Raw genomic sequence first — 11,903 nt, forward strand, 5'->3', positions numbered from 1 at the left:
TTTTTTTAATATCATTTCACCACAGTTGCACAAAAAGAGCCTTGAATCCTTTATGTATTTAAATATGTAAATAGGGTGTTTGCTCTTAAAATATTAACACCGTTTAAATGAGTTTAAAGCAAATTAGTAAATCTTTATTCAAACAGGACGTGTCAAATCCTAATATATTACATTAAAACATTTTGCAGATACATTCAGATTATTGCAGGGAGATGCACAGACAGGGAACAAAGAAATGCATGATCAGTAAAAATGATTTGAGAATAAAAAAAGTTATAGTCACAACACATTAACATGTCAAAAGTTTGCGTTAAGTCCGACAATTTAAGAGAGAATTATAAAGGTTTAAGCTATTAAGGTAGGAAAAGGGTCACAGTATTTACATGGATACCACATGGTTAATATCTCAAAATGTGGAGAAATAGAAAACCTGATGTGTAGTAAATTAGCATTTTGAAGCATTGTCTTGCAGTAACATGTTAAAATAAACTACCCAATATAAAACATTACTTTTATTGTGAATATGTAAACAATATGTCCTCTTCAAAAACATACTGTAGGTAAACTCTACTACTCTAACCTTAATTCAACCATCATGTATTATTTAAACAACAGTTTAAAACTTAAGGGTCATTTTTTTGTCACAACAGGTATCATTATACCGATATCTGAAACAGGGATTGGGAAAGCTGATAGGAAATGCTGAAAATATAATACAATTGAACACCGTGATGTTTTCTTTGTGAACAAATATAAAATATGGTTGAAACTGTTTCAGAAAAGTGTGATAAAGCTCCTTCAGTAAAACAGTGGGTGGAAAATATTAAGTAAAACATTTCAACATTCAAACTAAACCACCTGTGACCACAAACATGCACTCGGTGCTCAAAAAAGTGTTGGTTTCCGTGGTATTTTTACCTTTTCATGCGAGTACAGTAAACATCTTACAATATGACACAAATAAAACAAGAGTCCAAATGGATATTTAAAAAACAAACAGGCTTACACACGCTTTAAATGTCTGAAACTGCAGGTACTGTGCCGATGGACTCCTTGACACCAACACTTCCCTCATTTAGCCAGTAGAGGGGGCTGTGGTGCTTTTAGAAATACCTATATTCAAAGTGTCCTCCTCAAATGTTCCCGGTGACATCCTGCAGCTCCTCTCTGATGGCGTTGAGCTCCACTATCCCGATGTTGAGCACATGGGCCACCTCCTTTATCTGAGCCACCACGTCCTTCTTGCAGCCCTTCTTCAGCTCTCGTGAGTCCTTGACGAAGTACTTGTCCATGCCGGTGAAGAGTCCTCGGACAGAAGCGATCGTGGAGTCCGTTATCTCCGTCCCGCGCATCACGGGCGTGTCCACCAGGCTGATCATCTGCACGGCCCGGCGGATCTCCCAGTCCTTGGAGTAGTGTTGGGTGCCAGACCGGAGGAAAGGGTGGCCGCGGAGCTTTATCAGGCCCTTATTGATAAAGTGGAGGATCTTCCCGATGGTCCGCAGGTGAGCCTCATAGTCACTTAGAACTATCTCCACCTAGGGAAGAGGAGGGGAAGTCCATAGTCTTAATCATTTCAAGTAGGAGTTGTTTTCCTATACTGGCACCAATTGGCTTCCATACTTATGTGATATTTACTTCCCTTTTAGATGATGGCTTACCTTCTTGCGGTCGTGCATGTTATTCACGTTATCCGAGATGGCCGCAGAGGCTGAAGCGATCCCTCCGGCCGTCGCCACACCGACACCAACGGCGGTTATTAGCAAAGAGGCTCCGAATGTGAAAGGTGCCAGAGCCAAACCGGCGATGGCCGTCACTCCACCCACGGCCGTGGTGGTGCCTCCGGTGATGCCGGCGATCTTGGCCTTGTGGTGGAAATTGTTGATGTCGTCGGCGATGGAGTGGAGCGTGATGATGGACTGCCAGAGGACCTCGGCTCGCTCGGTGAAGATTTTGTTGAAGACCCGCAGGCCGCGGTGAACCTTGTCCGCCAAAACGGTGAAGGACCTGGGGTTTATAAGGAAGCAAAGTTATGTTGCGTTCGTTCAGTCAGGCTTTCTTTTGTTACAAATCCAAAATATATTTAGTTTAGCATCATATATGGCAAAGAAAACCTCACATATTGGAAGCTCAAACCTTCATACGTTTGTTTTTCTGCTTGAAAAGTCACTGAAACAAAGACTTTTCCTGCTGCAGTCAGTTGTAGCTTGTTTATAATTTGACTGTACTTCCATTAAACTGACGTACCTGGACTCGTCCTCTTTCAAGATTTTGTCCTCGTCGTCGGAGGGCACCTCATCCCATTCTGAAAGGAAGCAACAGGTGTCACCCAAGTGCTTTTAATCAGGTTATTCAATCTTTTACATAAAATAAATGTCATTGTGACTCACGCTCCACAGTGTGCCACCACTCCATCAAACTGTCCGTGTCCTGTGACAAACAAAAGCAAAGTGTTACATCACCTCAAAATGAGAATTCACACGCTCACGGTTTTTGTACAAGTTGATTAATTTCCTTCTAAATCCTTTATGTTTTAAAGTTTCCTACGATTTTTAAAACTGATTTTCTCTTTATTTTTTTATTGGCTTAATTTTAAATGATCTTTCAACGTATTTTTATAATTATATTTATTATTAGATTTTTGTATTTATTTTAATAGTTGTATTATCTATTTATTTTATTTTTTGTATTATTATAAATATTTTTTTATTCTACTTATTCAATTTATTATTATTTTTAATATTATTTGGTATTATTGTCATTATTTTATGTATTAATATTTATTTTATTTATTTATTATTATTATTATTATTATTAATGTATTAAATATCATTATTTGGCCAATAAAGGCTGTCCCTTTATTGAAGAGACAGATTTAAAAAGGAGACACAGTGGGGATGACACACAGTAAATGGTCCCAGGCCGGATTTGAACCCGGGTCTGCACGGGGAACAAGCTCCACCAAGTGAACTATACAGGTGGCTCATTCACACATTGAAATGCTTAGTGGTGAAGTGAAAGATTTCCATTTAATCAAATTAAACAGAAACTGACCCCGTCCTCGTAGTCCTCTTCCATTTCTTCCAAAGCCTGCTCGTCCCTCTGAGAAGCCAGCCACTCCGCCTGCATGAGAGGGTCAATAGGTCTTTAATTTATGAAAATAGATTAGTAATACAGCTGGCTTCATGCAACACTCTTTTCTACACTGGGTGGGGGGGGGGGGTGTCTGTGAGTGTGTAATGTTGCTGTACCGGCTCCGTCACATGCCAGAGGAATGTGTCCCATCAGGAATACAGAAGAGCAGATGACTAACAGTGAGAAACATTTCGTTCTCAAGTGCAGCTCGGACAAATAACGCCAGACAATCGTGATGCAGCAAATAACAAGTGTGCGATATAATAAATACCACTAAATGCTCTCATTTATCTACAAAAAAACAGCGCTGAACTGGGAAATTTAATACATAACTAAGAGAAATTAATATTCTAGAAAGGCTTATCAAATTAATGAATGTCCATAAAGCTAGTATGATTCATAACTGACTTGCATTTTGTTTCGTTTTTCAATAAAATGACTCGGACTTCCAAAATAACGTGAAACTTTTTGGGAGATACTCAAAACGTACTCATTATTTTCAGTAAATGTCCTTCTATTGACATGAAGCTTATTATAAATACTAAAAAAAGTCCTGTTTTGTTATTTTTTTAGGTGGATCAGCTTAATCAGTGTGTTGCTACATCTCCATTTACAGTTGCATGAAGGTAAAAGTGAAGGGAGCCATAAAACAACTACACACTTTATCAGGACATCATGACAACTGGTTTGAACAAGAGAGGAGGAAGTTTATGCAAGTATGAACACATACCATTTTGACATTTATCACTTGCCACTTAAAGCGACACATGTATTACTTCCACGTTAGGGAATGCATACGTACCCTGGCAGCCTCCGACCTGAAGTCAGCTGACGTAGCTCCAGGTGGATCTTCATAATCTGGATGCCCGGCTTTACTCTGAGGAAGAGGAACTACATAGTGAGCATGTCTTACTTCGTTATTTCCTGATGGGATTAAAAAGAGCACGCTGATTCACCTTCGCCTTTGATTTTTTGAAGCCTCTGAGTTTGGATTTCTTGTTCTGTTGAAAAGATAAACATGATAAGAGGATCATATTCTAAATAACTGCAGGGTAAAGTGAGAGTGAGAGTGACAGTTATACCGGTTTGCAGGTTTCCACTTCATCTTCCTCGCTGTAATACATCTCCCCGGGACTCATGAAATCTTTTCCTGTGTGTGTAAAGTCGTCCTCAGCGAAGGGATCCTGCAAAATGGTAGAAGTGCAGTCAAAACAAAGGAAAATGTTATTAATATTTACCCAAATGTAAATCAGACATACGCTGGATGCTTGCTGAGGGTGGCTGAATCCCGTCGCTTCACTCTGTGCGTTGGCTGATTTGCGCGGGACGGGAAGAGGGCCTTTTTTTTTGGAGGTTTTCTGAAATAAGAAACAAAATATTTTGTGTTAAGAAAAGCTGAAAGGGATCAAGTCTGTAAAAAGGATTAGGGTGACTTGGTAGCTGTGTACATGGGATCATTTGGAGCTTAAAAACATACCGGTTTGCAGTCCTCCATCCACTCGTCGTCGTCCAACTCCTCCGCTGAGAAGCTGCCCTTCTTCTGATAGTTGTTGTCATCCAGCATGTTCTCCTATTTAAATAAACTGAGTTAAAATGACCTCCTTCATCTCTTACTGCTTTTACACCAAACGTTTTTACGTTTACCTTCGAGCTCCGACGACCCATTAGTAGCATTTTCATCTTAGTTGGTTTCTTCTATTGATGACAGAAAATAAAAAGACCACTTCAGTGAAACGTGTGACAATATGGTAAACAAAAAAAGGCATGTTTTAACAGAAGTGAGGAGGTTACAGGTTTGCAGTCTTCCATTCCATACAGGTCTTCATCTCCATTTAGTCCTGCAGACACAGGGCGTGCTTTCTGGGAGTACTCATCGTCCGTGAAAGCAGCCTAAGCAACAGATTCATAAAAGGGTTACTCTTTAAGCAGTACACAGTGAAAACCGTGCGGTAAGTCGGCAAATAATGACAGTAAAATATGAATCAACACATCATGCAATGGGAAGAATCACAAAATAGTACCTTGCTCGTTGACCGAAGAGTGTTGCGTCTCTCCTGTACATCCTCAAAAGCATCATCCTAAAGAGGAAATCAGTATTATATTTCATTAATATGCCATTATTGAACACTACTTGATAATACTAGCTGTAATTTAGCGCTTCAATAGCATTTATTTGTCAGTTTACTTTCAGTTTAATCTTCTATTCTTATTGTAAACTTGTTTATTTTCTACTCTTTTTTATTTCTAATTATGTGCATCTGTTTTAACTGCTGCAGCAACGAAAACTGTCCCAATTTAGGATCAATAAAGCTTATCTTATCTTTCATTTACAAAGCTTTTTCAGCAGCGTTACGGAAGTGGACTTTCTCAAACATCCTTATCTTTTATAAATAGCTGTCACAAGCATGCCTTTACTTAGAAAGCTATTCAAAATCTGCTACTCTTACAGAAAAAAGCAGAACACAACAAGCAGAAATGAACCACGACACCAGGGAATGAGTCAATTAAAGCTAATATGCTCCTGTGAAATATTGCCGTTTACTTCACTGAGCTCTAGAGGAGCGTTACCTGGGATTTCTTACGAGGCGTGTCACCATGTGCTCCGAAACGTTCCTCTTGGGATTTCTCCTGGAAGAAAAATGTCCACACGTGTCACGCCGCTTGGACACGACATATTAAATATAATGCATGAGCAAATGTGTGTAGTAATACCTTTGAGTTGTTGCGAGGTGTGTATCCGTGAGCTCCCTTCTGTGAGCAGAAAAGTGAACAGGTTAAAGGGAGTTCATCAGTGCATGAGCAGATACCGAGCGTACATGATGCGACGGATACCTTTTCCACAGTGATTGCAAATCCTCTGTGAGGCACGAACTTAATTTTCATCTTCTGTTTTTTCTTCTGCAGAGAGAAAAGTATAGTTTGTCCAAATCAGTGCATGCCAGAGTATTCACAGCGCCTCAAATGTCTAGAGTTATGATGAGTATTCAGAAGCTTAGGTCCGTGGCTGTTAACCTCTTTGTGCCGGGCTCCCCACTCCTCCACCACCTCATCGTCCTCCTCCTCTTCTTCCTCATCTTCCCCCTCCTCCTCTCCTCCTCCTCCCCAGTGACATCATCCAAAACTGTCCCCTGTTATGATTAAACACAGCACCAAAAACTGTAACATGTTTACTGTTTCAGAATCAAAATTCAAGAGTAGACTAAAGGGATACGAATTAATGCAGTATGTGCTTTTACTGTGTATAGAATCCTAATATTTACGGCCAATAAAACACAAAGAAGTTGAAGGTAATTGATGTGCACGCTGAAGATATCTGTAAAATGTTTAGAATTCAAATAAAAATTGTACTCTATGCCATGGTTTTTTATTACTTCCTTTAATACTAAGGCTATTCAGTTTTTTTCCTTTTGGTTTTCTCCATTAATTTAGCATTTTATCCCTTTTTTCTAATTCCTATATTTATTTGATTTAATGTAAATGAAAACAATAGTGATCTTTTCAGCACTTCAAAATGTATAAATGAATTAAGCTTTAATTAAAGGTTCAAAGAAGAAGAGTTTTTCTTTCTTGCACATAGACTTAAAGATCATTCAGTTTCCGACCAGTTTAATTAAGAGTTGTCAGACTGAAGGAACTGTACCTCTGACCAGCGGCGTACGATCGAGTCTTTTTTACTGACCCTTTGCTTATTGCTCTCTTCTGCCTGTTGAGGAACCACAGAGAAAAAGACATCAGAACCGCTGTATGGTTCAAATAAGCCACATGTATGTAAGCTGTTCCCGCTACAGGATGGACTGCCCATGGCTTCAGAAAACATAAATAAACGTCCTCTCTGATAACTCACCTTCAGGTCTTGAGGTGAATATCCGTTCATATGCTTTTCCTCCAGCACGGAGGAAGTAGTGGATGCTCTTCGAAGCAGCTTATTGACTTTGGTCTTCAAATTCTTCTTCTGATGACAACAGAAGGCATTGTTAAACCAACACTGGTTGATTAACACGTCTCAAACACACAGAAATACTGTACAGAAACAAGAAAGGTTTACTTTGTAGTCCATCTGCTCCCAATATTCATTCTCTTCCGTGGATTGGGACATCGTTTCTGAAAGATACTCCTGAAAAACAGAATTTAAACTGAGCAATTCTAAAGACAATAACCATAAACATTGTTAAACCCAGGATGACAGATGCGACCAACATATTATTTCTCAATTTGTGTTACCTTGGGTGATTTTCCGAGGGTGGGCAGTGTGCTGCTCCTCCGCTCATCAGAAATCTTCTCCTACAAACAGAAAATGATTAAGATTACAAAGACTGACTTGTAAACACTGAAACTTATTTTGTGTGATTCATTTACCTTCGAACTTCTTCTGGAAAGTAGAGACACCCTGAACTTTTTGTCCCTTTTCTGTTAAAAAAAACATGTGTAAACACAAATATACACAAGGCAGAAGTGTGTGTCGAGTCAGACTGGTGTGAAGTTACCTTGAAGTTACTCCCAAAGCCATCCAGGTCCTCAACACTTCCTCCTTCAGTGTCCAACTTTATTTAAGAGAAGTATAAGATTCTTTAGTGTCTAAGTTCTGCTCACAAACAAACAACGCTAAGTACAAAAACGTGCTCCTTACTCTCATTGATTCTCGTCGTAGTCTGAATGTTCCAGTCTTTAAGACAGAAAAGCAAAAAAGAGAAATTCAGTCGCTGAAAAAAAATGTTTGGGTAAAACATGATGAGATGTTTTCTTACTGGTTTGAAGTCAGGGTCAAGCTGAGGGCTGTCTTCAGGCCAGTCCTCAATACACCTTTCCTGGGACCAAATATTTAGACAGTTTTACTTCAGCTACAAAGAAATCAGGACAGCCAACCAACCCAACATGAAATACTGCCTCAATGGGAGCAGCGTTCCTCATGATTGCCATTCATGTGTCTACAAGTCAACACTTCCTAATGCATGACAGATGCAATATTGAAAATCACTTAAAGCTCACCTGTCCCGTCAGCAGGACGTCCTCAAAGACAGCAAAGTTTTCCTTTCCAAATTCTTGAGTTTCCTAAGAAAACAATATAATACAATTGTTGTTTAATCGTCAAACCACCCACGCATGACCTTTGACATGGTTCCTCATTACAGATATCATTGATACTCTTCAAAAAAAGGCATGCATACCAGAGATGTTGGTTTTGAAAACGGTCCGAAGGCAGGTTTGGGAGAGGTTTTCGGTGCAATTGGTTCAAGTTCAACCTAAACAAAAGGTGATTAACAGCTCAGTAGTAGCAGTATCAGTGAAATAATAACATGCAAAACGGTGTTCTTTACATACAGGGTTCGTCGGTGGTGGCGGCCTTTCTGGTTTTTCTGGCTTATCTGTCGTTTCAGTCTAGTCCCAAAGAGGCAAATAGGGTGATTAGCAGCACAGACTTAGAAGCAGCAGACAGTTTAGCCAGCAGAGAAATACAAACATTATTCTGAACTGTGATTTTTGCGTACAGGGTTTGTCGGCTGAGGCGGCCGTTTTGGTTTTAGTGGGTTCTCTGTCAGGGGTGTCTGGACTGTCCTTGGTGGTCTAGTTCGAGGAAGTGGTTTTGGTGGTCGTTTGAAGTTGGAGACCTGCACGTTTGATAATAAAAGAAAGTATCAAAAGCACAATGAAACCCTCGAGAACGCACACATTGAACTATAAGGTAAATGACAGATTTTATCCGATGGTACATACTTTAGTCTTTTCCGCTGCAGATTGCCTGGGTGTCATGGACAGATTCCTGGCTCGACTAAAGGAGCTCGGCTGAAGAACATCATGCTGGGTTCCCTGGGGGGTCGTCAATATAATATCATGTTGCCTGAAGGACGGCTTCGGTTTGACAGCAGGAGGAACTTTCGTTGCTGTTGCCTTGAAGAGATCTGGTGATGATAGCATGTCCAACTTCAAGTCTGATGGGCTGCTGACAGACGGTGTGGAGTAAACGGCTTTAGGGGCAGTATTGCTGGAAGACATCCCAAATACATCCATGCTGTTGGTCTTGGAGGGAAGTGGTTGGAAAATGTCAGGAGTCCAAGGTGAAGCATCTTGGAAAGGATCACTTGTTCTCGAGGGGGTAGTACCAAACGGGTCCTCCAAACTGGAAACGTTTTGGAATAAATCCCTCGCAATCGGGCTTGGGAATGGGTCGACTGAATTTGTGGACGAAGGTGAGAATACATCCAGATTTTCCTTAAAAGAAGACATGCCAAAAAGATCTTGTTTGTTTTCCCGGATGTGGAAGAGTTCCCCGTTTTTATTTGGAACTGACCGAATCCAATCCGCCTCTTCGCTCAGTGGCGATGGGTTCACCGCGTTTGGCTGCGAAGACCGGAACAGATCCTCCTCCTTGTTTGCAGGAGATTCGAATGGGTCTACGCAAACACTGGGAGGTTTCTTACAGAGGTTAGCGTCAATAGCTCGTGTAGCATGGAATAAATCATCTCCTTTAGCAGCCTGGAAAAGATTGAGCCCTTTATCTTGTCTTTGAGCGGGTAACGGTTTAAATATATCTGCCGAGTTCAGGATGCTGTCATGAAAATGGTCATTAGCAGATGCATTTTGGGACAATGTCGGTGTCTCGAAGGGGCCTTGCACACGGTTAGGGGCAATGTTCTGGAAAAGGTCCTTTGGAAGATTGGAAAATTCAGCTCCATTTCCAGTGCTTTTTTCTGGCTGAAGATCCAGAGGGGAACTCTGAAATTCAGGCGGAGGGACAAAGATGGAGTCAAGGTTTACTGCTTCTGAAGTTTTCCTCCCTTTGTCCTCCATCGCATGACCAGATTCCTGATAGCAGGACATAAAAGGTAATTAGGAACAAGCTTAATGACGATCTAAGATAAAGTTGTGATGTGGTTTTAAAAACAGGACTCATCGTTTTGTACCGAATAATGTGTGTAAAAAGGGTTACTTCTGGCCAAACCCCCATTGACTCCATTCTGATGAACAAAGAAAGGGAAATCAAATATGAAAAGTGTTAGATTTCACTTGGATTGTTGAAAAACAGAGTTAGGCATCTGAAATCTTACCTGCGGATTTAAGTGGAGTGCTTCCTGCCCTTCACTCTGAAAGTTGGATGATTTTCAAAATAAGAGCAGGCACAAATCAAAGTATAACAGAGGCTCTCAGACAGAATGTTTATTAGGGATTTTACCAGCTTGTGTCGTGGCTGATAAAAATCCAATTTCTCAGCTGCAAACATGAAAACACACCCTAAACTTACTTCATCCTTGTCACATGCTGAGTTATTTTTAGAAAAGTCAGATCATTTGCTTACATGGAAACACACCTACATTAGCAGTTCATCAGATTGTGTTTCAAAGCAAACAAAACAACCGACAGGGTGTGGATTTATCATGTGCCGCGGCCGTAACAAGAAGGATCGTAAAAATGTATATCTGAACAGCATTAGGAATTTCTATGTAGATTTGAGAGATTTCTGATGAACCTTGGATTTCATTTCTCTAAATTGTACCACATGTGCAGATGTGGGGTCTCACCTGTCCGACGTTTAGCTGCTGTTTATCTGTCACATCTGTAGCAGCGGCTGCGAGATCAATCAGGAACTGATCGTCCTGTGGATCAAAGGAATGTCAAACTAAATAAACGACAACAAATATTTACGAGGGGAAGCGTGGGAACAGACATCACGTAAAATATGCGATAAGTGATATGAAAGTCATGTGTCATGTCAGTAAACAAAATGTTCCGCACTGGTTGTTGAAACACGACCGTATTAATAGTACTTTGGGAAATACAGTGGCACAAACTTTTGAGTGTATAATAAGTTGAAATCTGTAATTATCGGTGGCCTCTAACCTGTTTGTTTCGAGAATCGTTCATCGATGATCCACTGGAGTCAGAGGTTGAAGACACAAGAGTCTGAAGAGGCGAGAAAGAAAAAGACAAACAATACTCTATTAACGTTGGGTGTTATGGTGAGCAAGTAAAAACATGTTGTACTGCAAGTGTGTGTGTGTGTGTATCCACTCACTGTGTATTGGCTTTGGAAAGGGCTTTGGGAGACTCTTTTGAACATATTTTGTAGCGCCCCAATGCTCTGCAAAAAAGATACACAGACAGTTGTGAATTAAATATGAAACATATCTAATAAATGAAACAAAATGCAGGATTGAGCTTGCAAAATCTAGGCAGCTGATGGGAAATTGTTCTCAACCAATCATGTATGTTTAAATACGTGAACTACAGATGAGGCTGATGGATATGAATATGTTTGTGGGGGGTATTGTTTATATTCCATTTTGGGAGATTGTACTGCAGAGGGAAGACGTTGTACTTCTTATCACACCGTATGAATTCATGCAAAGTCTGTTTGTTATAAAACAGGTTATCATTCATGATCAGATTTTCTATTATACAAATGATTCATTTCTGGAGTCTAAAGTAAGAAGCACAGGAGAGCCACAAGATGTAGTCAAACCACAGTGTGTGACTACACCAGATTCTTTTGCAAAAACAACAATCAGTCACAGACATGGAGGAGCAAAAATGTAGTACTGACATCATGAGGAGTTTCGCTGTTCTGTTGACGCTGAATGACATTAATTGCAATTACATCATACAATACGTGGGAGAAGATGGTGGAATTTATATTGCAGTGTTTGCTGGTGTATTTTTAGAACTAAAGATTCCACATCACTATTAAAACCTAAACTTTTTTACCCACAAATCTCCTTAACTTACAGATCTTCTCTCTCCGGTTGCAGCTTCTGTTGCTGCTGCACTTTCTCCAT

The 11,903-nt window shown here is 40.1% G+C and overlaps 1 protein-coding gene across 1 annotated transcript; it reads right to left on the reverse strand.

Moving 5' to 3' along the window:
• Positions 1-108: 108 nt before the first annotated feature.
• LOC134876295 (uncharacterized) lies at positions 109-11,903 on the reverse strand. The gene is made up of 29 exons (XM_063901285.1): positions 11,854-11,903; positions 11,144-11,209; positions 10,969-11,002; positions 10,650-10,724; positions 9,422-9,535; positions 8,122-8,184; positions 7,620-7,676; positions 7,492-7,542; positions 7,357-7,416; positions 7,181-7,249; positions 6,980-7,087; positions 6,811-6,838; positions 6,148-6,233; positions 5,968-6,033; positions 5,848-5,886; positions 5,704-5,763; positions 5,157-5,213; positions 4,927-5,025; positions 4,780-4,830; positions 4,613-4,705; positions 4,395-4,493; positions 4,218-4,319; positions 4,092-4,136; positions 3,938-4,012; positions 3,055-3,123; positions 2,391-2,430; positions 2,248-2,305; positions 1,662-2,007; positions 109-1,538 (listed from the first exon to the last, which is right to left on the reverse strand). Exons 1-29 carry the CDS (start codon positions 11,901-11,903, stop codon positions 1,134-1,136), a joined length of 2,565 nt encoding a protein of 854 aa, XP_063757355.1. The 3' UTR covers positions 109-1,133.

This window comes from Eleginops maclovinus, chromosome 14, assembly GCF_036324505.1.
Source record: "Eleginops maclovinus isolate JMC-PN-2008 ecotype Puerto Natales chromosome 14, JC_Emac_rtc_rv5, whole genome shotgun sequence".
NCBI lineage: Eukaryota > Metazoa > Chordata > Actinopteri > Perciformes > Eleginopidae > Eleginops > Eleginops maclovinus.

Excerpts from the sequence above, each read along its gene's own strand:
- LOC134876295 (XM_063901285.1), bottom strand. The coding sequence starts at position 11,903 with ATGGAGAAAGTGCAGCAGCAACAGAAGCTGCAACCGGAGAGAGAAGAT. Across the intron at positions 9,536-10,649 it reads AGCAGCTAAACGTCGGACAG|TGTTTGCGTAGACCCATTCG; the intron begins GTGAGACCCCAC and ends GAAACCTCCCAG. Across the intron at positions 4,706-4,779 it reads TGGGTCGTCGGAGCTCGAAG|GAGAACATGCTGGATGACAA; the intron begins GTAAACGTAAAA and ends TTATTTAAATAG.